Below are 23,464 nucleotides of genomic sequence, written 5' to 3' on the forward strand. Positions count from 1 at the left end.
ACATTCTCTTAGTCTTTTGTACTGCTTCCCGCTTCGCCCAGTTACACTTGAAGCTTCTGCTGTTTGCTGTTCCTCTAACTTAGTAAAAGTGATTCGTTTACCGGTGTTGGCACATCGAGTCCGGACCAAGCTTCCCGTTTTACTTCTGTACAGATCTGAAGGTGCTATATTTGTAGAATCGGGGGTTCACAGATGTGATATTAAAACACTCAGGAGCCGGAGAACTTCAGTGCTGATGGGGATCGCTAGGGAGAAACGATCAGGCAGCGCAGAACGAGGGACGTTAAAGTTTTCATCAGTATAAATAATAATAAGCAACCCTGTGTACATGTAATAACGAAGCGTTAGACATCGTAAACATAGTACCGTGAAATTAATGTTGGTGTCACTAGAGGGCAGTAGAATATAGCTATGTCGTTCAGTAAAAGCCCAGAAGTTCTGAAAGAAAAAAGCACACACCACTGTGAATTGGTTCTCATAGTTCATAAACGCCCTTTTAAGCTGGAACAAATGTCCCAGATAGTCAGTCCCAGTATGTAAATTACAACATTGATATCGCAGCACTTACTAAGTTCTCGCTTTGGTTCTGAACGGAAAAAAAATAATATTTTACAGTGAGTTTCGACTCTTGCTTTATTGAAAGTGTCAGTCTACTGCTTCGCTTAGTGGCGGTTACACCCAAAATACCTGCTGAAGTGTGGTTCGTGTATGGCAGTGCTTCCCAGCCCCTGTCGAGAGCTCTGAGTCCCCGATGCTAATCGGTTTCTTTAATTGATCCTCATGCATATTTGGGTTTTTTGCTTAGCTAACTTGTTTCTGAACTCAGTCTTGCGTTTGAAAAACGACTCTGGTTCTAGGGTACTGTTTTCAAGAGCTTGAGCATTCACAATCTTACGAAGCCTCTTTTTAGCCTACTTCTGCTGATTTCCGACTGAACAGTTTTGAATAGGTGACCAATTTACAAAGAACGGGCACGAGTGGGAATGATAATATATTGATGTTTTTGTTTCCCTCCTTCAGAGGCGCAATTGGTCACATTTCAGACAACACAGCAGCTTGAGGGCAGTTGTGAAGCTCATAAATTAGCACAGATCGGACAACCCACGTCTGCAGATAACAATAAATCAGGCTGATTCTAGGATGCAGAGCTGATTAGCTTTTTCTTCACGACGCTCCGGAGATCTCCCTTTCTCAGTCCGAGTAAAGGGCCCTGAATTTAGCAGGCTAGGGCTCATTATAGCACGTAAGCACATAGTGCTTTTGGCTTATTCATTAATCAGGATGGCTACAATTTTAACCTGGCCAGGCTACACTCACGTCATTGACTGTGATTCCTCGTCTTCGTCCTAAAGTTCATGTGCAGGTGCAGGTAGTCCTACTTCTCGGGTCTTCTACGCTGGTCAGGTGTCTTCCTCAAGGCTGCTGACCAGACAGGTGTCCTTGTCGTCTCCTAGCAACCTGAGCAGAGAAGGATTCAAACCGGGGATGCACAAAATAACTGACAGCAAGATATCAGCATAAAGACAAGCCTTAACAAACTGTAATTTGCTCATTTTCCTAACATACTGTACGTTATCAGCTCATTGTGGATTTAGACTGCGTTGCTATTTTCTTCTTACTTCATCTGTGATTAAGAACTCTTTATGGCTTCAGGATAGCTCTCTTTCTTGGACCGGAGTATTGGAAAGCCGGAAGAATTGTCCACACCTGGGTGAAATCTCTTCTAGGTTTGCAGCTTGAAACATCTATCGCTGCTTTCAGAAATGTTCAGCATAAAAGTATATCCGGAAAAGAAACCTTTTAAAATCGTCCTGTTTACCACACGTCCCAGCATGCTGGTGTAGTGTCCCTCTCGGAGCTGGGACAGAGGCATTTCGTTCTGATAAGAATTCAACAGCTATCAATTGTCTTGTGTGACTGCATGTGGACAGTGACTGAAAAAAATTCAAAAGCTGTCAATCTTGTTGCGTAATTGCACGTGGGCAGTGGCTGAAAAAAAATTCAACAAGTGTCAATTTTCTTTTTGTGCATCAGAAGTCCTTACAGAACCGGCTTTTGGAAACTTCACTCAACCTGCAGTTATGATGTCCTTTTTGTTAATCATGCTGTTTTCATTGTTGCTAATGAACGCAATTTAATTTTGGGAATTGTTTTAGGGGCAGAGTTAATACAGTAAAAGCTCTTTTCTCAGTGCTGTGGGGAAAAGGGGAAAAGACAAAACCTTTGTAGGAGCATCCCTGCCAATTTGTTTATGGTTAAGCTGTGCACAAGCATTTAGACAGATTTATTCCCTGATTTTGTATCTAAAAACCTATTAGTGACAAGTAGAGTAAAACTACATTTTCATAGAATCTAAATAGTTTGTTTTATTAATGTTTTTACAAAAGTAACAGGGGAAAAATAAACCAGGAAGTAGGAAGCTTTTGCCAAAGCTAGTTTTTCTTCTCTTCAGGGTGTGAAAAGACTTGTATTAAGGAAATCCAAGAACTGAAATAAGCATGCCAGGAAAACATGAAGAAATGATGTGGCAACACCCCTTACATAAGGATGCATAGGTTTTACAAATACAAAGGACTTTCCAAACTCTAGACCTCAGTCTACAAGGAAGTTAATCTTTAATTCTACTGTCACGATTCTTGACACGGAAATATATTTAGAATTTGTCCTTTAGAAAATTTAATGTAATTGTTGGCGGCAAACAATCCAAGCTTTGTTGTTTATTTACTGAATACTTACAGAATTTAGTTCTATGACTCTAGCTAGACCAAAGAATGAATTTTGAAAGAATGAAAGATATTCTTCTTCTTCTGAAGAAAGATATTACTGCTTAATTGAAATGAATAATTGTGTAAGATTTAAATTATCCAGAAAGCAATATTGTTGTTTTGGCCACACAGCTACAACAAGCTGTCTTATCATATTGAACTTTCTAGCCCTCAAAACACAGGAGAAACGTCCTCATTTCCCGGACTAGCGTCAGGCTCATGTTGCCAGCTCTCATTTCCTGCCTGATACAATGCAATTATGTATCAGATTATTTCATATCATATCGTTCTTCATGTTTGCTGGACACTGATTGTTATGCACAGGGTGTGGGTGAAAACTAACATTTTAATTAAACTCCTGCAGCCTGAACTGGCTAAACGGGTTACGTCTGTTCCTTGTTCTGGAGAGAGAGAGACTTTCCAATATATTCTTTAATTACATTATAGACCCAGGTTTTGCATTCTGTGTGGGTGGACATCACAGCCTTAGGAACTGGGGGTTTCCACATAAATGGGCTGAGGTGAATCCTAGTATATTGTCAAATGAAAGTGAATAGACTGCAATACTTATAGATTAAATGTTCAGTACTTCCTTGTTCAATATGAAAGGCTAAGATTTACAAAACACATTTCCTTCAAGTATTGATGCCCAGGCATTCAAAATATTCTCATGAGCGTCTTCTTTCTGCAAAAGCGCACTTCACCTGTAAAAGAATGTAGACTGCCAGTTCTGCCATTTTCCAGAGGCTCAACTATAAAACCGATTAAAAATGAGAAACAAAAATAACCCAGAGAGAAAGAAATTTCATTTAAAACTTTGCAAACGCCTTTTAGCTGCTTTACCCTCGATTCTTCCAAGAAACCAGCTTGGACCAAATAACTTCTAACTACCAAACGGGAATGATGAAGGTCTAGGAACGAACGGTCTCGTTTGAAAACTTCTTTATGTGTCTACCTGCCGCTCGGGTGACACTCTGTCGTCTTGTGAAATTAATTTAAAAAATAACATTACGTAACAAACGGAATCTATTTGGAATGCAGTCATAGGCAGAGACCTTCAAAACGCTTAAACCAAATACAACAGTCTGCAGTATTTGAACAAAGCACAAAAGATAGCAGTTCAAGTACTTGTGGTTTAATAATTTAATAAAACCGTGCCCTGACTGTGGAATTACAGATTTTTTTTTGCCACGCCCTCTACTGGGAAAAAAAAAATCTGTCTGATATTTGATTGGCTCACAGACCTGCGTGTATTCTGCTTTAAAGACGTAACCTGCCTCACGGAGTGCTAAATTGTGGGTACTCACAGTGCAAGAAGGAGATTGTTCTTGCATTCAAATATCTCTGATTCCGAGGTAAGACATTTCGTTTTCATTCAAAGAATGCATGGAGGAGTGTTTCAGGCGTGCACGTCACAGAAGCAAAGCTTCACAGTTATACAAATAAACAGGGGAAGAATGTTCTATACTGTATTTTTGTATGCATGTTGTAACAAATATTCCTTCATTTTTACTCCTTTTTTTTTGCTTAACTCATTCGTTTATCTAGCCTTTAGCTTTTGACTATCTGGTAGCAGCTTCTAAAGGGATAGAGGATGAATTTCCTAAGATTACAGTAGATGTGCGACTCGTCTCGCTACACAAGCGACAGGTGCAGTACCTCGTAGTATAAAAAACACTGTACAGATCGTCATTCTGTACACTATTTTCCTGGATATACACGGTTTTACAGTGAAAGGGGTCATCTTTAAAGATGAGTTATCATCAGTTTTCTCATATCCAGTATAATAAAAAAGACTGTTCTTTAACATCCTATTGCAAGTCTGCATTTTTGACAGGGGATCACCTATTAATCATCGTATTAGCAATCAAGAAAATATTGTAATCTAATGCATTTACCGCAGCAAAATGAATTCTTAGTATCTTTAGTCTGTTTTGAGTTTTGTATAATTCTCCGTCAATACAGTATGTACTGTACGTCCAGTTAAACTCTCAGTTGCGTCATAGATCTGAAGTCGCTTACTTCACTTAGGATCTTTACTGGTACTACGCTGCAATTGGAATCAGTGGTCAGCGAATTCAGAGATAATTGTTGTAATTGTTAAATAACTATCATTTACTTCAAATAAGCCTGCGAATAACATGGTTTCAAAATGAGAGGCGCCGGTATTTATGTCTGTAATCGAGTCTGGTATCGGGACTTGTTTTTATCCGTCTCAAACGTACAGTTTTTTTTTTTAAAAAAATGTACATTTATCAGTTTTATGAGTCGTTTATTTCTGACTGTAGATGCACGCTTTGCATCTCATGGTAATTCTGTAATTCGCTTGAGGCAGTGAGTCGCGGTAATAGAAAGTTTCGGCCGACTTCAGGTGTGAGGTCACGGAGCGCTGTTGACACGGAGGCCGTCGTCACCTTCTGTGTGGAGCTTGAATGTTCCCCCTCGTGTCCGTGAGCGTGTTCTTCGGGTACTCCAGCTTCCTGTTCCTCCCCAGCTTCCTCAAAGGGCAGGATCTCTAGGTTAAGTGACGAACTGGCGGCTCAGGCAGGGCGTGTCCGGCCGGCTTCGGAACTCGGAAACCACGACCGTGGAATGAACGGGTCTTCAAATTGTATTGAGGGCGTTGAGGAAAACTGAAACTCTTTCAGTTAGGTTGAGCAATAGAGGAATATTGTGGGTTTTTTTTTAAATGTTGCTTAACAGGAGTATAGTGTTTTGCAATAGAGAAACCAAAATGAATAAAATAAAGCTATCATCCGGGGGTAGTTTTAGAAAAACGAGCTGAGAACATGCAGGTGGTTGTGTATTGGATAAATAAAGGATTGACGGATTTTACTATATATATTGTCCATATAGTTACTGTATATTTCTTTCCTATACGTATAGCCTCGTGTTTTTTTTTCTATTTTACTTTATAAACATCATCTGTGTCTTGAGCCTTGGGAAGACCTGAGACTAAGCCTGACTCCCACTGATAGCTAATGTGGTCCAGTGGTCCGTGTGTCAGTCATGTGCTGTTTTCTTGTAGGTTTCCAGCACGCATCATGTCCAAGTCGAAGGGCACTGTGGTTCTGGCCTACAGTGGTGGCCTGGACACGTCCTGTATCTTGGTGTGGCTGAAGGAGCAGGGCTACGATGTCATCGCCTATTTGGTAAGAACGGAGCTCGACCGCGAGGGGGGTGTGCGTGACACCGTGCCTCTTTGACCCCAGTTTTAAGACAAGATGCTTTGATGTTTTAGGTGGCATGGTGGCACAGCATTGCTGGGTTCAATTCCCGGGGTGCAGTCTGTGTGGAGTCTGTGTGTTCTCGCTATGTTTGCATGGGTTTCCTCCCATGGTCCAAAGACATACTAATATGTGAATGGGCTTCTGGGAATATCGGCCCTGGTGTGAGTGTGTGTTTGTGTCTGTGTGTGCCCTGCGATAGGCTGGCATCTGGTAAGTCCCATCCCATTCAGGGTGTACCCTGCCTTGTGCCCATTGCTTGCTGGGCTAGGATTCAGCTCCCCTGTGTCCCTGTATTGGATAAAGTGGTTAGAAAAATGGATTGATACTTCGGATTAACTCTTTATTTCTGTGTGAAACAGCAATGCAGGTGCTTGTCGAACATGCGTGTTTGCCGAAGGTAATTGTATAAAAAGAAGGTGCACTGAGTGTTCCTGGTCCTTCCCTATTATTTAAGAATAATCGGAAATGAACTGAATCATTTACCAAAAGTAAAAAAACCGATGTGTCACTTCTGAGGCCGGGCCCTGTCACGATGTCTTCGGCCTTGTGCAGATGAGTGCAGTGTGGACGTCTACACGCCTGATTAGAAATCTGAAGGACTGAGCAGAACACTGAGCCACTGTCAGGTCTAGCTGTCAGACAGATAAATCACCCATTTTTATCTGAGTGCATAGCCTTTGGCTGCTTTACGAAATGGCTCATTGGACCGAAGTTTCTCTCGCCTGAGCTTTCATTTGATGGATTACCAGCAGGGTCTGTTCACCATTGTCACGCCATTGTGTTTTGATGAGAATTATTTCGATTATGATCAGCTTATAAACACCATACCTTAACATAACGTCCTAGAGCTTAGTTAGCATTTTTGTTATGTGGCCAAATAAAGACCTTTTATGTACAGAAGAAAATGTGTGTTTTGAGGTGTTAGGAACTAATTGAACAACTTCCTAGCAAGTGTGATTGTGTTCTGTGAAAAGACCCACAGCCGTTTATGCCAAGTAAGATTTGATGGACTTACCCCTGTCAGGCCTGAACGTTTGTGAATGTCACACTCGTCAATATGATTTAATGCCAAATTAGAATTTGCTTAGCTCCCCCCTCTTCTCCCTGATCTAGAGACGTCAACTTGTATTCCTTCTTCCTGATGAAAGGCAGATCAGTGATGAGAGAGATGGTGCTTCAGAAATGCAGAGAAGGGAGATCGGCGCACGCAGCTGAACAACTGAAGGAGCTCGCCTGGAGCTGCTTGTGCTCTGTGCTCCAGGTGTTGCTGGTTCGACCCTGGGTCTTGCCAGCAGCTGACGGATTTGATCCCCCAATTAGCTGAACGCCACCAAGAGAGGGGGTGCGATTTAGTCGGGGGGGGGATCCCCTGGTAATGTAGTGCCCCCTGGTGTGTCCCAGACACTTGCAGGCGTAGGGTGCGGTCAATGAGGAATGTGTCTCTCCTCTGGGTTGCACTGCCTGTGACCTGTGAAAATAAGTGGCTTGATGGAGGGCAGGTGGCAGGAGTCCGCCTTCCTATCCTCATTCTCCCTCGGGTGTGGCTACAGGGTTGGTAGCCATGAGCCATGACGTGGAAAAATGACTCCTGGTTGTGTTTATCCATTCACCCATTCACACCTGCACAGCACAGCTCGCGTTTCATTCCAAAGGAGGTTTTCATCTAAATTTTTTCAGCTTGAAAGGAAGTCCTGTGCAGCAGAGACTCCAGGTAAATCCCCTCTGGAGCCTGCTGGCAAAAGGTAAGAGGTCGTTTCATTTTTTTATTTTTATTTTTTTGCTCCTCTCTCTCATTTTCAGGCCAACATCGGGCAGGATGAGGATTTTGACGCTGCGCAGAAGAAGGCGCAGAGCCTGGGAGCAAAAAAGGTACAGGGGGCAAGAGGGGTATTCTCCCAGACCGATGACTAAAATCAAGAAGGTTTACTGTACACTAAGGCGTCTGGAGCAAACTGCCCAGTCATTTCCTCAAATCTTGTTCCCTAGCATCTTTCAAGCTGCTGCAAAGCCTAATAACACTTGAACTGCTTTATTGTTTTCAGCTCTTAAACGTCGTAGCTTGCATTTCCAAACTTAATTTAAGATTCATAAGCAACTTAATCGACTAAGTAGGATTTTGTTTGAAAGATTGACAGCAAAGAGAATCATTAGCTCAGCTGAGGATGCGGTTAAGAGCCCAGCCGAGAGAGAACTGAGCAGGAGCTTGGTCCTTCGGGACCAGGTCTGGAAGCACCTGCCTTGGATCAGAACTGCAAACCGGTGGCTTGGCAGTATGAACCCTTTACAGGATATTTTTGCCATGTTGGTTTCCTCTTATCAATCTATGGAGGTGTCCTATATTTTTGCACACCTATGTTCATTAAAGTAATTCGCTCCATGACCCCCAGCATCTCATCTTGAGTCTTCAACACCCCGTCTCTTAGACCTGCAGATACTGGAGAATTCAACTCATTCAACAGAATTCAACAGAATCAGAGACACTGGTCCATGGAACTTACACCTTAACACACAGTTCTCTATATTCACATTAAAAAGCACAGCAGATTTTCATCTCATCCCCCCCCGCCACCCAGCAGCAGAACTTGTGGCAGATCCTGTTTGGCCAGGAGCAACAATCTAATAAACTTTGCATCCCTGTCACAACAGCAGCCCATTTGTTTTCACTCACATCACACACCGAGACCACCCATCTGCAGATGCTAGAAGACATCATTCAGGACTCGACCCAAATCATTTAGACTCCTTTCCCTTGCCTATAGGAGCTACAAGGGACTATAGACAGGAAATGCTCACTTCTTTCGGGTCTAACGTCCTGCCTACACTGGCTCAGCTACCTTATCCTGTCCCTCCACTGCACATTTCATCCTCATGTTTTTTTAATTATGTGATCTGTTCTGAAAAGGTTCTGAGTCTAAAATGGAAGGACACATCACAGAGTTTGCGATCAATTAATATTTGTAACTCTGGATCTGTGCTCAGCCTACATTGTAGATGTCCTTTGCTACAGGGCAGTAGCGATGGCCTGCATGCAAACAGAACAGAAATGAGCACATCAGCATGGCATACTTAACCCGCTTAGAAGCAGGTGCCGGGAATGTGATCTCTGCTGGATGACCTATGGTTCAAATCATGTTTCTAAATGGCTTCCCCTGTCGATCCGCCCTCACAGGTGTTCATCGAGGACCTGCGAGCTGAATTCGTGGAGGAGTTCATCTGGCCAGCGGTCCAGGCCAGCGCCATCTATGAGGATCGCTACCTCCTGGGAACCTCCATTGCCCGGCCCTGCATTGCGCGCCGCCAGGTTAAGATTGCCCAGCGTGAGGGCGCCCAGTTTGTCTCCCATGGTGCCACAGGCAAGGTACGGCGCTGCCCCAGGGAATTGTGGGTGAAAATACCCAACCATCAGAGATTTCTTAGTTTTAAAGCATGTTTTGTGCATAATATCCTCATTTGTTTGCTCATTTGTTTTGTAAGTGTCTTCTTGAAACGATTGTTTTAAGTAATGATGTCAGCATAATGGCAGCTGTACCAGAAAACTCTACTGGAGTTCCAAACTGTGTGGTAAGACTTGCAAATCAGAGGAGACACGCCCAGCCCCGTTGGTTGTCTCTAATTAATCAACAAATCTCATCCATCTGTCCATTTCTTGAGTGAAGCAAAGGTTCAGCTTTAGCAACATGGCCGGGCCGCTGTGGGCACTTTCAGACAACTCCTTCTGGAAATGAATAGTTTCTGTTCTCATTTTTAAATGTTCACATTCACAGTGCATTTTAAGTCTGCACCGTCTGAGGCAACCGATTTGTTCCTGTGCATGGGCTGTAAAATCACGCCAGCCACCAGTTAATTATCATCATTCATGAATTTGGCTTTATCCAAACCAACTTGCATTTGTGCCAGTTTATATAACTGGGCATTTTCCCGAAGCAGACTGAGCACAGCACACTGCTCAAGGGTGCAATCGCAGTGCCCTGCAGGATATTCAAACAGCCTCCTGGTTAACCTGCTGGACTTCCTTCTCGTTTCGCAAAGCAGCAGTTTATCAATTAGTTTACTTCCTAACGAAACAGTTTCGACAGAAAGGTATTTTTTCGTTTCGACATGGAAATGCCCTCAGCCGGGGCCTGAGAGCAAGAAAAGGGAAACTGACTGAGAGATAAGCACTGGAGCAAAGAAAAAAAAAAAGATGTTTCCTCACTTACGAAGACGCGTCCTCGTGGAAAAGAATAAATGCGCTTCGGGATGTGGCTGAGTGTGCAGTTTGCTTCCTTCTTCTCCGCGTGGAAGAGTCTGCCCTGTGTTCCTGTAGCTCATTCCTAGGTGTGATGCTCCGGCCTTATCTGGTTTATGCACGTATTCCACGAGACCTGGGAAACTTCCAGAAACGTCTCGCTGAGATCCTGAGGGATGGGAAGTGAGGTATTGTGATCTGTACCAAAGAGAGCAGGGCTAACAAGTCAGCAGCCTGACGAAGTCACTTTTTTGCTATCTTAACAGGATTAACCTTTACGGTTTGTCCACAGAATCCACATACTGTAGTGCACGGCTTCTTTCAAAGCTGTCATGTGTTTAAATGATGAAGTCTATATTTTTTTCCCCCTCTCCTTAAAGTTTAGTTTATTTGGTTTCTCAAATCCAGGTTCTCTTTCTGGATCCATCGCCTGCTCATCTCTTAAAAGTGTTTTTTTTTCTTTACTTTTAAAAAAAAATTGCTTACCAGTTTGAGCAAAGGGAGTAACTTTAGTGGAAGTTAATGTAATATTTAAGACGAGCTGCTGTGGGGGACCAGTCCAGAGGGAGACCTCCACTGCGGCCAGGGTCATGTAGCGTGTGCTACACAGGGGGCAGGCTGGTATGGCTTCCAGGCCTTACTGGGGCCAGAGGTTGGCACTGAGGAAAATCAGGGCACTTAGGAGCCCATTCCCCCCAGCAAAACGAGGGCAGTGGCAGTAAGGGTCTGGGTTATTGGAGGTTTAGACACTATTGCATGCTGAAGTGATAGGGAGACCACCTGCCTGGTGGACAAGGAGGAGACCTCCCAGCGCAAGTGGACCAGCCTGGGCCAGAGCCAGGCTACTGGACTACCAAACGAGCATGATGTGGCCCATTTGGTCTCTCTTGTTTATAACTGGGCCCTCCTAGTGTCAATTCCTCTACCAAGACAATCGGATATCAGGGGCTTTACTCAGTTAGATGTATTCTCAGGCACTCAAACTGCTTGTGCAGCATTTCCATCTGTGCGGCGTGACACCATGCTTAAATCAGCAGGTGTTCTCACGTTTGGCAGGCTGGCAAGTCCTGTACGAAAGACTACAGCTTATGTTTCTCTGTGCTGTATTAAACATATTCCAGTTCTTCCTTTGAGTGCGGGGTATGACTTACTTCATGATGCTTTAAGTTAACGTGCAGCTTTTTAAAGATGTTACACAACTGCTGTGCTATTTTGGTGTGAATGGAATTCACATCTCTAGGCAGCTGCTAAGAATGTAACCAATTACTGGTAAAAGGATCCTTTGTAAGACTGTGGACGAGCCGGATGTGACTTTAGTCCCTCAGTATTTAATGCAGACTGGTACAGGCAAGCCCTGGACTTGGAGAGCTGCTGCAATCCAGTTACAGCCCCCCCCGAATCACCTGTTATTTAATGATTAGGGACATTTGTTTAAGCAATTAACCAATTTAGCAAGAAATGTTTCAAAGAATGAAAGCCTGGTGCTTGAAAGGATGAAAACTATTCTGACTGCTGGAATGGGCTCTGGCTGCCCTTTGACCCTGTATGGGAAGAAGCAATTAGAAAATGGATGGATGATATCTGATTGCTTAATTGAACAAACCACCAGTTTGATTGATCAAAGTTAATTTGTTTAATTAGCTATAAAACCTGCAGGACTGGGGCCCTCTAAGACAAGGATTCAAACCTTAGAATTAATACTAACCCTTCACGGAAAGCATCTGTAATATGCACATTTTCCGCTAGGAGAAGACAATTTAACTTCTAAAAAAATTAGGAAAACTGGAAAAGTATGTAATACATGGTTTGTCCACTAGATGGAGACGAAATGTTATTTATAACAACTTTGTAATCTCCCTCCCCCCCCCTCCCAAAAGCATGCAGTACTCGGGTTCCGAATTAACGCACTTGTTTCCTCTTCAGGGTAACGATCAGATTCGGTTTGAGCTGACCTGCTACGCACTCTACCCAGAAGTCAAGGTAGGATCTTCTGTATCAAGTTCTGTGAAATTTCTCGAGTTAAATAGACTTTGTAACTCCAACGTTAATGAATACTTAGTTCTCAGGCATTAAATTGGTTATAAATTGGCAGTAAAGGGTAATCAAGGGACAAAGTATATATATATGCACATTGATAAATGCTATGAGTGATCTATTTGGAAGCTTGGATTTGCAACATCTCTGTAACATCTTAGAGAATGTATTTTTTATGTTTACTAAATATACATGTACATGGAGGTGTGAAAGTCCTTCCTGTGGAAATACGGGGCTGTATTATGAGAGGTTGAACCTTTTTGTGGTCAAACTGCTTAGCTGCTTATTTTGTGAGAGGCCAAATGATGTGGAGTTCGGGTTTAACAGCATGTTATTATTTATTTATTTTTTACTCCTTAAAGTGTTGTGATAAATTTCTTTCTCCGAATGCTAGTTATGTCACTTTTTTAAATATCCGTATTAATTTTGCATGCTATTGGGTGGAATACCTTGATTTTTTTCCCCCATTTTGCAGGGCAGCTCCACTCAAGCCCTTGTAGGAGACTCTATAGAGCTTCCTCTCTCCTTACTCTCTTCCAGAAGACTATTAAGATACAATATTGTTGAAGCAGTAAACTATAAATGTTACTGACTTTTTCTAAAATGGTGCTTTAAATCAGTCCTAAAAAGCCGTGTTCCATCTCATGCTATAGTCTTATAAAATCAAGACTTTAAGTGTACATTTTCCAAAAGCAACTCAATTTAATCTTGAGTGTGCAGCAAATACAGTATTTATTCAAGCCACTGGTCAGAATTGTTAGACGATGTGGATTGATGCTAACTGCCATACAAACTGGAATTCATCTCTCTAATGTGGCTTGCCCTTTCTGATTCAGCAAAGTGCATTGTAACATTGTTTTACGAGATAAACCTGTTCAAAGTTTAACTCTAGTGTTTCAGTCAGATATTCTAACTCACTCCTGTTTTATCCAGTGAGCACAGGAGATCAAGCTGCAGCAATCCAGTGAGTTAACATGGCTGTGTTCCATTTGTTCTCCCCCTTAAATGTAGATCATTGCTCCTTGGAGGATCCCGGAGTTCTATAATCGGTTCAAGGGCAGGAAAGATCTAATGGACTTTGCACAGGTAAAGGTCTTCTTCATCTGCTCGATCCTTTTGAGGTGGCAGAACCCGGCACTGCCACAATCACTTGTTAGTTTGGTGGTGGTTGTTCTGAAGAAGGTGTCAAAGTTATGATCAAGTGCTGCTCTTTTAAGATGCTCAACATGTATGGTAGAAGCAGCAGCAAAAAAGGTGTGAGATTTGCTGTCAAATTCTCCCATAATGTAATGACTGTTAAAAGTTGTTTTCCATGGATTTATCTATAAGCACCACACTTGCATTACTTGACTGGAGCTGGATATAAGAATTGTTTTACATTTTCAAGTTAGCAGATAGATTACTGAAGCCAATACACTTCAAAACTGGGGAAACCTTTTTGATATGTTGGCGATCAACTTGATATGTACTGTATATATACACCTGCCATTCTGCAATTTATCAGATGGGATTAACTTGCTACCTCTATTTGAGATTTCACATCTCATCTCCTTCATTCATTGTTCTGTAACAAGATGTTTTCTAAGCATTTGACCTCGGAGGTAGGCCTTTTCAGAATCTGAATTTTTTCCCCCCCAAAGTGGAGTTTTTCTGCTTTCCCTGTGTGTTTCACTAGAGGGCGCTCATGTAGTTTCACAGCTGTCGTGCTTCAGTTGTTGTATCTGGTTGTACGGGCACAATCTTGGCACTGAGCATTGAATATAGCTGCTTCTTGAACTCCTAATGGAAAAGTGATTCAAATGCAGCTGTGATAAGTAGACTCTAAATACAATAAGCTATTGATGAACTCACTCTATCCCTATATACTGTTCTTTGCAAAAGGAGAGCATCACATCCTCAAGGAACTTATAAGTGACTCTGAGCATTACAATAAAGAAGAATAAAGAAATTCTGCTCACCACTGTACATAGTGTGTCCAGATATTTGAGTGGTTGAATTCTGTTCATCAATACAATGTATAATGATTTATGTTTAAGAAACAGTAGTACCTACTTTTCCCTAGGTTCTGTAAAAGTGCACCCATCTGTCAATTCTTATAAAAGAACTTTCCAAGAGGTTAGACGCAAAAGAATGACTGGAGTACAGTCTCATGAAAAATGAATTCTCAACCCAGGAACCCTTCATTTAAAACCATTAAAAAAACTTACAAATTGTCACGTTACCCCCGTCAGGACACAAGTTAACTTCCACACCACTCATCAGTGAACCACATCTGTTTTATTGCCTTTCTCTGATGTGTCCCGACCCAAGCAGTTTAAGAAAGTCCATTGGAGCAATATGAGAAAACCGGTTTTCTCATCAAGAGGCTTTTGGTTAGAAAAATAAAACAAGACTTTCAATTTGTAAGAAATTGATGGAACTTTGAAACAACAATTTAATTCATTCTCTCGTTTTCCCTTGTTATAATGGACTGTGCATTTTCAATCGTTCATTCGCTCTGACCGGTTCAGATAATCGGCGGTTGGAAATCTAACAGAAAGGACGTAATGTGCATTTGGCTTTCTAATACTTCGTGCCTGTATGTTTTTTGATGAGGCACTGAAATCAAGGGTTCAAGCCATCAGTTGTGCAAGGCTCATTACAGCACAAGATCAAAACACTTGATGCCCCATTGCCTTTGAGTGAAATGGGATAATTATTGGGGTGTGTGTCTGGCTTGTTCCATCATTAAAGACCCCAGTCTGGCCTATCGTGCCCTGGTGCTGTCGGTAATAGGGTGTGTGTGGGGGGAGTTATAATTCAGAATGGGTTAAACTCTCCAGGTGGATAGACATAGGGGACTGTCTTTTCATCTCTTGCTTTCAAATGACGATATTGTATGTGGGATTATGCGTGTCCATTTAAGATGTCTTGCAATCATTTGGCCCCCTGCTGAGACAGTGGAAGGGTTGTTTTTTTCAGCCTTTTGCTTTTCCTTACAGCCAGTCTGCACTGAATCTCTGCAATACCCCCCCCAAACACACACACACACTCGCCCCCAACACTGTTAAACCCTGTAGTTGTAATATAAAAAATATCTGGAAGGAAAATCCTGTTATTGTGACGCCTTAAAACAACAGACACTGTTTCATTTTCACACTGGCAGCTTGTCACTAACTGGAAAGTTGAAAGCCTTCATTTACGGACTTTTAACTATCTAAAAAAGCCAGAGGACTGTTCAAAATGTTTTCTCCTCGAAGTTAGGGTTAGGGTTTGTATTGCAAAAGTAAAAGGGATTCAAAGTTTTTAAGCCGAGGGCGTGGCAGAATGAAATATACACAGACACAAGAGACACAGTCTGTCAAAAAGCAAACTGTACCCGACACCAGGAATGACAACCCGGGGAGACAGAATCAGGAGAAAATACAGGTGACAGAACCCGTGACTGTGGCCAATAGCCTACGTCACTGGGAAAAAAAAACTCTGTTCTCTCCTGGCCAATACAGTATGTTGAGAATTTAACCACGGAAACGCTTACTGTCCATCTGTTCCTTGGGCAGACAGCTTTATCCAAAGCAGCTTGCAACATGGTCAACATGCAAACAGTGTTGCAAACAGGCAGCAGTAACCACAAAAAGCACCGTGGCGATAAAGTGGCAGGATGTTGCGCAGTGGAGCAGCATTGTGGCACAGCGGTTGGCATTGTCGCCTCGCACCGCTATGGCCTTGCGTGCAGTTCTTGACCTTTGGCGATATCCGCGTTGGGTTCTCCCCCATGCTCGTGTGGGTTTCCTCCGGCCATCCGATCTCCTCCCCCAGTCCAAAACATGATCGCCTTCTTAGCTTTCGAGAAAATTGGCCCTGCCGTGAGCGTGGGCAAATCTGTGTTTGTCTCCGTCTGCCCTGTGACGGACGGGCGTCCTGTCCAGGGTGTGTCCTGCCTCATGCCCATTGCTTGCTGGGATAGGCTGACCCTGACTCTGCAGAAGTGGTTAGAAACTGGACGGATGGGTGGCTGTTGCACAGTGCTGAAGAGTTTCAGTGCTGCTTGACAAACAGGAAGCACTGTAGTAATCTAAGGGCATGGTTGGTAAAGTAGTGCTACTGAGGGGCCTCAGGGGTTAGCTACTGCATATCCCAAAGAGGTGGGCTTTCAGATTCTTCGGAGTCTGAGGTTCTGGCTGGATTAACATGCTGGGCATCGGCAATCCGCAAGAACAGTCTGTACAATGTACCAGTTTTCTTCAGTTGTGAAGAGGACTGAGAGCTGGAGGATTGTATAGGCCGGGGCAGGTGATGGAGAGCTGTCTCATGCCCCACACATCCACCACATGTTGCCCACAGCCCCTTTATTCACTGTGGGTTCCTAATATTTTGGCCATTAAGTGGTATATCGCACTCCTGTCCACTTACACATATTTTTGAAATTCAACTTGACAAAAAAGCTTTGAAGGCTGTGTGTTGCCTCTATAGCGGAAATAGTGAGCTGTGTTTCTTCAAGCCTTTGTCATTAACGCTTGCCACTCCATTTCAGTGTAAGTGTAATGCTGTGTATCCTATATTGGCTGTATCACATTATGGAACTCGGTGTTTATTCGTTAGAAAATAGAAACTGATCATTTCTGTCTGAAACCAAAGACGCATTCCAGTTTGCCCGTGGCTCCACGCGGCGCCCACGGAGACGGCCTCACCCCTAGCTACATGCTGGACAGCATAGTGAGAGAGAGGAAGACATTATCAAGTCATAAGAAATGTAATGATAAAGGAAGCTCTCCACGTAAAACCTTAATACACTGTGTGTGCTTGAAAGTGGAAGTGCAGCCACATTAGCAACGGTAACATATACTTACCAGGACGTTAATGGTAGTGTCTTGATGCAGTTGAAATTTCTCTGTTATATTAACATTTTTTTTCTCAAAGTATTCAGTGTGTTTATATATATATAGCGAACTACTTTATGAATTCTATCCATAATCCAAAAGTAAGGCCTGTCAGGTTGTCAGCGGTGAAGACTTCGGTGTTTCAGATTTCTCACTTGCTGTAAATGCGGCAAAGAGCATTTCTGCTTTGGGAGGAAACGGGAAGCCTTTCCCATCCCGAGCACCTGTGGAAGTCCTCTGTTGTGGCTCACAGGGGAAGAATCGGGCAGCCCCCGGACTGTGACAGGCCTGTGTGTTCAGCTACAGCAGTAAAATCAGATCGGGCTTCTTGCTGTAGATAACGTGCTGCGTGTTACTGCGGTCCGGTTTGTGATTCTCTGAATAAAATCTGGTTGGTAAAGTGTGATGGGAATAGATCTCTTGTTATTGATGCTGAAGGGTGCCGATTGTCTTGAACTGGGAGGGGTTGCTTACCCCTTATCCATCACGTTCAGCACCTCCGCTCTCCAGAGGTTTACCCTCTCCAGCCCGTACCCTGGGGGCTCGAGGGGAACAGAATTGGTCTCTGAAGGAAACATATTAGCCCATAAACAAATAATTTGGAGAGAGTCCCACCCGGGCAGACAATGGTCGGTGTGAAAAGGGAGAAGGGTGGGGGGGGGGAACCATTGATCACTGAGCACTCGTTTCCTTTTCTCCAGGCAGGACCCTGCCGTGGGGGCACACGCCTCACTGCACCATAAAACGCAATGCTCCCCACTCTCACCCCCCCATCACCCCATTCCCTCCCTTTATCACACAGCTGGCAAGGAGCCCCAGGGGCGATCGGCTACGTTTGTGGGCACAACTGATAAATGAGAGCCTTCCATTCCAAACCAGCAGTTCTTTTGTCCTGCTCCTAAATGCATTTATTAGTCAGCAATGGCAAGCCTGTCCACTGATAAGATGTCAAAGATAAGCTAAGGCAGGAGAAACTTTTTAACCAGGCAGAGAAGTGAATGAATCCCTGTGGTAATGAGGGAGTAAATCTGTAGGTTCATCGCTCAGTAGGTTAGAAACATCCGACAGGTTTGTGTCATGTGTGCTTCTGCTCTGCAGTGACCTTATTCTTAAAGTATAGTACTGATGCGTTGTAGATTAATGCGTCAGTAAGTAAATTGTCTGAACAGAGTCCAGGTAGTAGTAAGCCTTTGCTTTTATTAGGTCTATTGGTATATGAAGTTATGAAGCAATATGCAACATTGTATTACAGTTGGTTATGTGCTTGAGGACTGAAAACTTGAAAAAACCCTGCTCACACCGAATGTTAAATCAGGTCAACTATGAAGGGCATGCGATTCTCTCATTTCCCCTGGCGAACGAGCCGTTTAGTTGTATTTTGATCGATCCGATATTTCATTTAAGACTTCGGTCTTCCTTGCACCTCATTGTAAGTTCTGTGTTTCCCCCAGAAACATGGAATCTCTGTGCCTGTAACTCCTAAAGCACCCTGGAGCATGGACGCCAACTTGATGCACATCAGGTAAGGAGGACACGTTTCCAGTGCCTGCGCTGATATGAAGTATCTTAAACAAAAAAGTTTGGACGCTTTTTCATTCTAAATGCGAGCCGCTTTTAGTATAGACCATGATCTGGCACATAACATGTTTTTTACTGGATTGAGGCATCCAAAGGCCTGCTTTTTTGCACAGTAAAGTAAAACGGGACCGTAGGTGACTTAAGTGGTAGTTTGAAGTTGGTGTTGGAGCTCAGTGGACGAGGAGGACGAAAGGGGGGTTTGTGAGTCTATGAACTGATAAACCCCTGTATTTATCAAGTAGTCTGACCATGTGGTGACTGGCAAACATCTCATTAGATCCACATATTTCTAAGATGACAGACCTGATTAAACAGGCAATAGGGACCAGTAGCACGATCTGCGTAATACTCTGAGGGATCTCCAAATCACATCGAGTCGGTTTTGTAATGCTTTCAGACCGTATTCGTGCTCTGATCGTGTCAACTTTTTTTTTTTAACAAGTTTGCTCTTTTCTTCTTTGTCACCAGCTATGAATCTGGAATTCTGGAAAATCCCAAGGTAACGTGTCCCCTGCTTTGTTTTTTGTGCAGCACCAACGTTTGCCAGCACTGTATGTCCCTTCCTGGGCTATACTGTGCTTCGTATCGAACTTTATCCTCCATCTCTACGCCTCACTCTGCTTGAGCTACTCTTTTTTTGATACTTCTGCTGTGCTTTTAGCCTTTAAACAGATATATCAGCGCAGTAAACCTTGCTTACAGGCAGGGAGATGCCACTGGCCTTGAGTTGATTCTCACTGTGTGAGGCCTCCTGCTGCCTGGCCAGAGCTAATCTGTGTTCGAGAGCTCAATGCACATTGTGCCAGCAGTTGGCAGTCATGGCTGTTCTGGGCAAGCGACTGGTTATACCCAGACCAGAAGAGCTGTTCTAGGGCTGTTTTAACAGGCGGGGTAGAGCTGTTGGTTCTGTCACCGTCTGCAGAGTTTTCCTGTAGCACAGTCTTTCCCAAAGGTGTTGCGGAGAGTCACACTCCATAGTACTGAATGCAGCACTTTGTGACACACCGTTACACACTCCTGCTTTTACAGGGAGACTGAAAGCACCAACCTGCCAAATCTAATCAGAAGTGTAAACCAACGTACAGACACAGGATTTCAATCTTTCATACTGGAAAACATCTCATTTACTTGTTCATTTCATATCCTGTTCTTGGACAGTGAGAGGCCAAAGAGTTTTGGAAATCTTGCTTTTTGCCGTCTCTATTTTCACCCAGCTTTGAAGTGAAGACGTAGAGTGGTAAAGGCTTCTTCACCTGGTTTGTATCTGAGCAATTCTGTACAGCCTAGTGGCTCTGCGATGGTGTGTCATTTTGCCTTAGCAATTGGAAGAAACCTACTTTATGTAAACAACTGATAGGTCTGTAGTTTACTCTGAAGATTGTTCTGTCGGATACCCTCTGTTTCCAAAGAGATTGGTTAGACCGGCATCAACATACACTTCAGTTTCTAAGATACTTTTCATGTCAGGTTCTCCAAAGTGACGTTTCCTGGCAGCCTTGTTTCCTACTTTCCTGGCTCTCCTCAGGGGGTGAATTCCCAGGCACACAAAGTCCAGGCTTCACTGTCCAGTGAGAGGCCTGTCCAAGGGCATGTATGTGTCTCTAACACAGGGGTGGAAGTCCTTACGCTTTCATGTTGACTTAATGCTGCCTCATACGATCTTGCAAATGGAAAGAGTAAGAGGTGTATAAACCACTATTATTGCAAACATAGACAGGTTTCCTGGCCTTCCTTAAGCAGACATGCCTCACGGAGCCCTGAAAGGGAACTTAACACAGTGTGGTTGCCTTCCTTTTCATCCCCGATGAGGAGCATTTCCAATCAAAGACAAACGAACATCCAAGCGGGACAGAGAGATCTACAGGAGGTCAGGAGGTTGGAACAGAGGCCGGGTCACCCCTTGAGCTGCGACACAAACTTGTCTCACAGGGTTTTTTTTTTTTTTTTTACCACAACTGCACTGCCTGGGCCTGGGAAGAGGCTGGGACACACAGACTCTGGCTTGTCTCTGGTGAGGCTGCAAGAACGATGCACGTAATTTCCAATTTCATGGGAGCGCCAGAAGAAAACAGCCCCAGCTCTGGCCCAGCTGGTACTGTGTGTCTCAGTTTTCAAGGGGTATTGTTTTGGAATATTGCTGCCGGGTTCAACGTGGGAGGGACTGATTTTACCGTGACACCGTGACATGAAAATGTCACAAGCAGCACTAAACTACAAAGCCGTAATTAGACAGATGAGACATGAGTTCTGTCTTAGGGAATGTGAAGTTTTCTTTGTGTGGGGCACAAAGTTCAGCCATTGAAGACAAGGGGAAACTCCTGGCATTTGCTGCTGATCTGTCTTTTCTCTTTGAATTTCTCTTGAACTTTCTCTCCAGCATTTGTTATCTTGTCTCGACTAGCACTTGCTGGGAGACAGAATCTGAAGTTAACTACTGCAAACACATTGCTTCCAGTTCTTTCACCCCTGTGATAAAGCACTTGACATGATCGCTCTGTACGGAAGACATTTTTGTGTCGTCAGACTTTCTGACTGTGCAGCACAGTAGTTAGCATCGCTGCCACACAATACCGGGCAAAAGGAGAGAGTAAGGGGTGCTGTCTGTGTGGAGTTTGCATGTTCTCCCCATGTTTGCATGGGTTTTTCCAGGTGCTCCGATTTCCTCCCACAGTCCAGAGACATGCTGGTAGGTTAACTGGCTTTTGGGGAAAATTGACCCTGGAGTCAGTGTGTGTGTCCGTGTCTGTCTGCTTTGCGATGGACTGGCGTTCTGTCCAGGGTGAATCAAGCCTTGTGCCTGTTGCTTGCTGGGTTAACCTCCAGATCCCTCTTGGCCTTGGATTAGAAGCAGGAGTTAGAAAATCGATGGATGAATTCTTTCTGTCTTTGGTGTGGACAGCTGAGGAAGAGAGAATGAGATCCTGTGTACACGCACTCCTCTGACACACAGCTGTCATAAGCAAGCTCCACCACACTTTGCAGGAGAGTTTGATCTGATTGGAGGAGCGAGTGTGTCTCTCACTGACATCAGCGCAATCCTGCAGGTGCCCAGGTGTCATTGTGATGCAAAAAACCAAAGGAGACTTGAACAGCTCAACGATCGAGCCCAGCCAGCTCTGCATCCGCCCCCTGGTGACCATGAATCCCTGATCGCTCATGACATACCCTAGAACTAGCAATTACGATCTCCTTTACAAGATGATCCACTCTGGAGCCCTGATGCAGTGCTTCAAAAAACTGTAATCCATTGGCTTTATGCTCACCTGTGATTAATCTTTTGGAAATCTGTACTTTGCACTTTTTACCGGTTGAGGTATTCAGAGGCTCATTTATATCCAGTCAAAACTGTGTAATTCCATCATGCATATCAAGAAATAAATGTACAATATCATCTGCCTCAACCTTGTTATCCCCCTTCACACCAGTAGAGCTACTTGTAATATCAGTGTGTGTGTAGGGCTGTGAGCACTGAGTAGCTTTGGGATCTCTTTCAGCAATGGGATCTTCGGTGTTGGAAATTCGAGAAGACATGCTATGGGCTCGAGCCCGATTGCATGGCACACAACTGGGAGTTTTTGCTCAATTTGCACATTGTTCTATAGGATGAGAAAAGAACTTCCACGGAGCTGAGCTTGCTCATTCCCTAGTGCAGGAGGCACTTGTGTATCGCCTTCTGGAGTTTCTCAACCCCACACAAACCCAGCCAGCATCTCCCTCCCTGGTCAGCCCACTTTCCAGTTCATGCTCCGCTGCCCACGTGACACCTGTAAAAACTATTTAAGACTTCTGTCAGCACCCGTTGTGGAGTCGCGTCCCTGAAAAAATCAAAACGAAGAGCAGCATTTCTTTCCCCACATTGTGGCATTTGATAAACACGAGTCCCCCCCTTTGATCAGGGACAGAACGGCCTGTTGATCTTGAAGTGGGGGGAAAGGAAAGAGGAGGTTGAAGATGGAGATAACAAGGCTTTGAGTGTGGCAGAGGGGATATGAATCCCACCTGCCTGTGGTTTGTATTGTTTCTTTTCAAGAGCTGTTTACCAAGCTTGCCCCAGGAGAAGATTCCTAGATAGTAAGCCTGTTTAGGACTCGGTGTTACAATGGGCTCTTTAATCCCAGGCAAACTAGTGGAGGCAATCACTGTGATCTATACTTCCTAATTAATTAAAGTTAGTCCAGCTCTGGGGAGCTCGAACATCAATGAAACTGGCTGTTAGGGTTAAGTGATTCTTTACAGAAAAAAAAACAGTCCTTGAACTAATATTATCACTTATATTATTATATTAATATTATTCAAGAGTGGCACTTTCTAGTTTGTGATTTCCAAATGGAACTTAAAATCAGAGCTGTTCATTTATTGAGTCGAGAAGCTCATTAATAACAGCAGTATTAGTTTAGAGGCTTGACTGTTTCCAATTACGAAAATCCATTCCTGTTTTACTGACCTTGTGAAAGTGCCCACAACACATGCTCACACATGCTAGGCATGATGCCAACCATTTTGTGTCACTGAAACATTGGAGGAGACTGTGTCACCATGTACTGTACCATCACCTCCATGCTGGTCAATCAGTAACACAATTCTTCTTGTGAAGGCAAGGAGCTACCTGATCCCATGTAATTAGATCTCTTATCTCATAGTTATGGTATTTAGACCCTTGTTTCAAAATAGCTGTTACTTCTGTTCCCTGGGTCTCATTGACATCGTCCATCTATATACATTTCCTTTCATAATTTAAATCTTTGTATGATCCATTTGCATATTCTTCTA

At 43.5% G+C, this 23,464-nt stretch overlaps 1 protein-coding gene across 1 annotated transcript in view; it reads left to right on the forward strand.

Moving 5' to 3' along the window:
* The first annotated feature begins 3,911 nt into the window (after positions 1 to 3,911).
* The window catches only part of ass1 (argininosuccinate synthase 1), a 61,250-nt gene continuing 41,697 nt past the window's right edge, over positions 3,912 to 23,464 (forward strand). Inside the window, exons 1-8 of the mRNA XM_006640739.3 lie at positions 3,912 to 4,120; positions 5,794 to 5,917; positions 7,796 to 7,864; positions 9,165 to 9,353; positions 12,147 to 12,203; positions 13,269 to 13,343; positions 18,568 to 18,638; positions 19,163 to 19,193. Coding sequence (XP_006640802.2) covers positions 5,810 to 5,917; positions 7,796 to 7,864; positions 9,165 to 9,353; positions 12,147 to 12,203; positions 13,269 to 13,343; positions 18,568 to 18,638; positions 19,163 to 19,193 — 600 coding nt within the window. The 5' untranslated portion in view covers positions 3,912 to 4,120; positions 5,794 to 5,809. The remainder of the gene's footprint in view (positions 4,121 to 5,793; positions 5,918 to 7,795; positions 7,865 to 9,164; positions 9,354 to 12,146; positions 12,204 to 13,268; positions 13,344 to 18,567; positions 18,639 to 19,162; positions 19,194 to 23,464) is intronic.

Source organism: Lepisosteus oculatus, chromosome 24 (genome assembly GCF_040954835.1).
Source record: "Lepisosteus oculatus isolate fLepOcu1 chromosome 24, fLepOcu1.hap2, whole genome shotgun sequence".
In the NCBI taxonomy this organism is placed as follows: domain Eukaryota; kingdom Metazoa; phylum Chordata; class Actinopteri; order Semionotiformes; family Lepisosteidae; genus Lepisosteus; species Lepisosteus oculatus.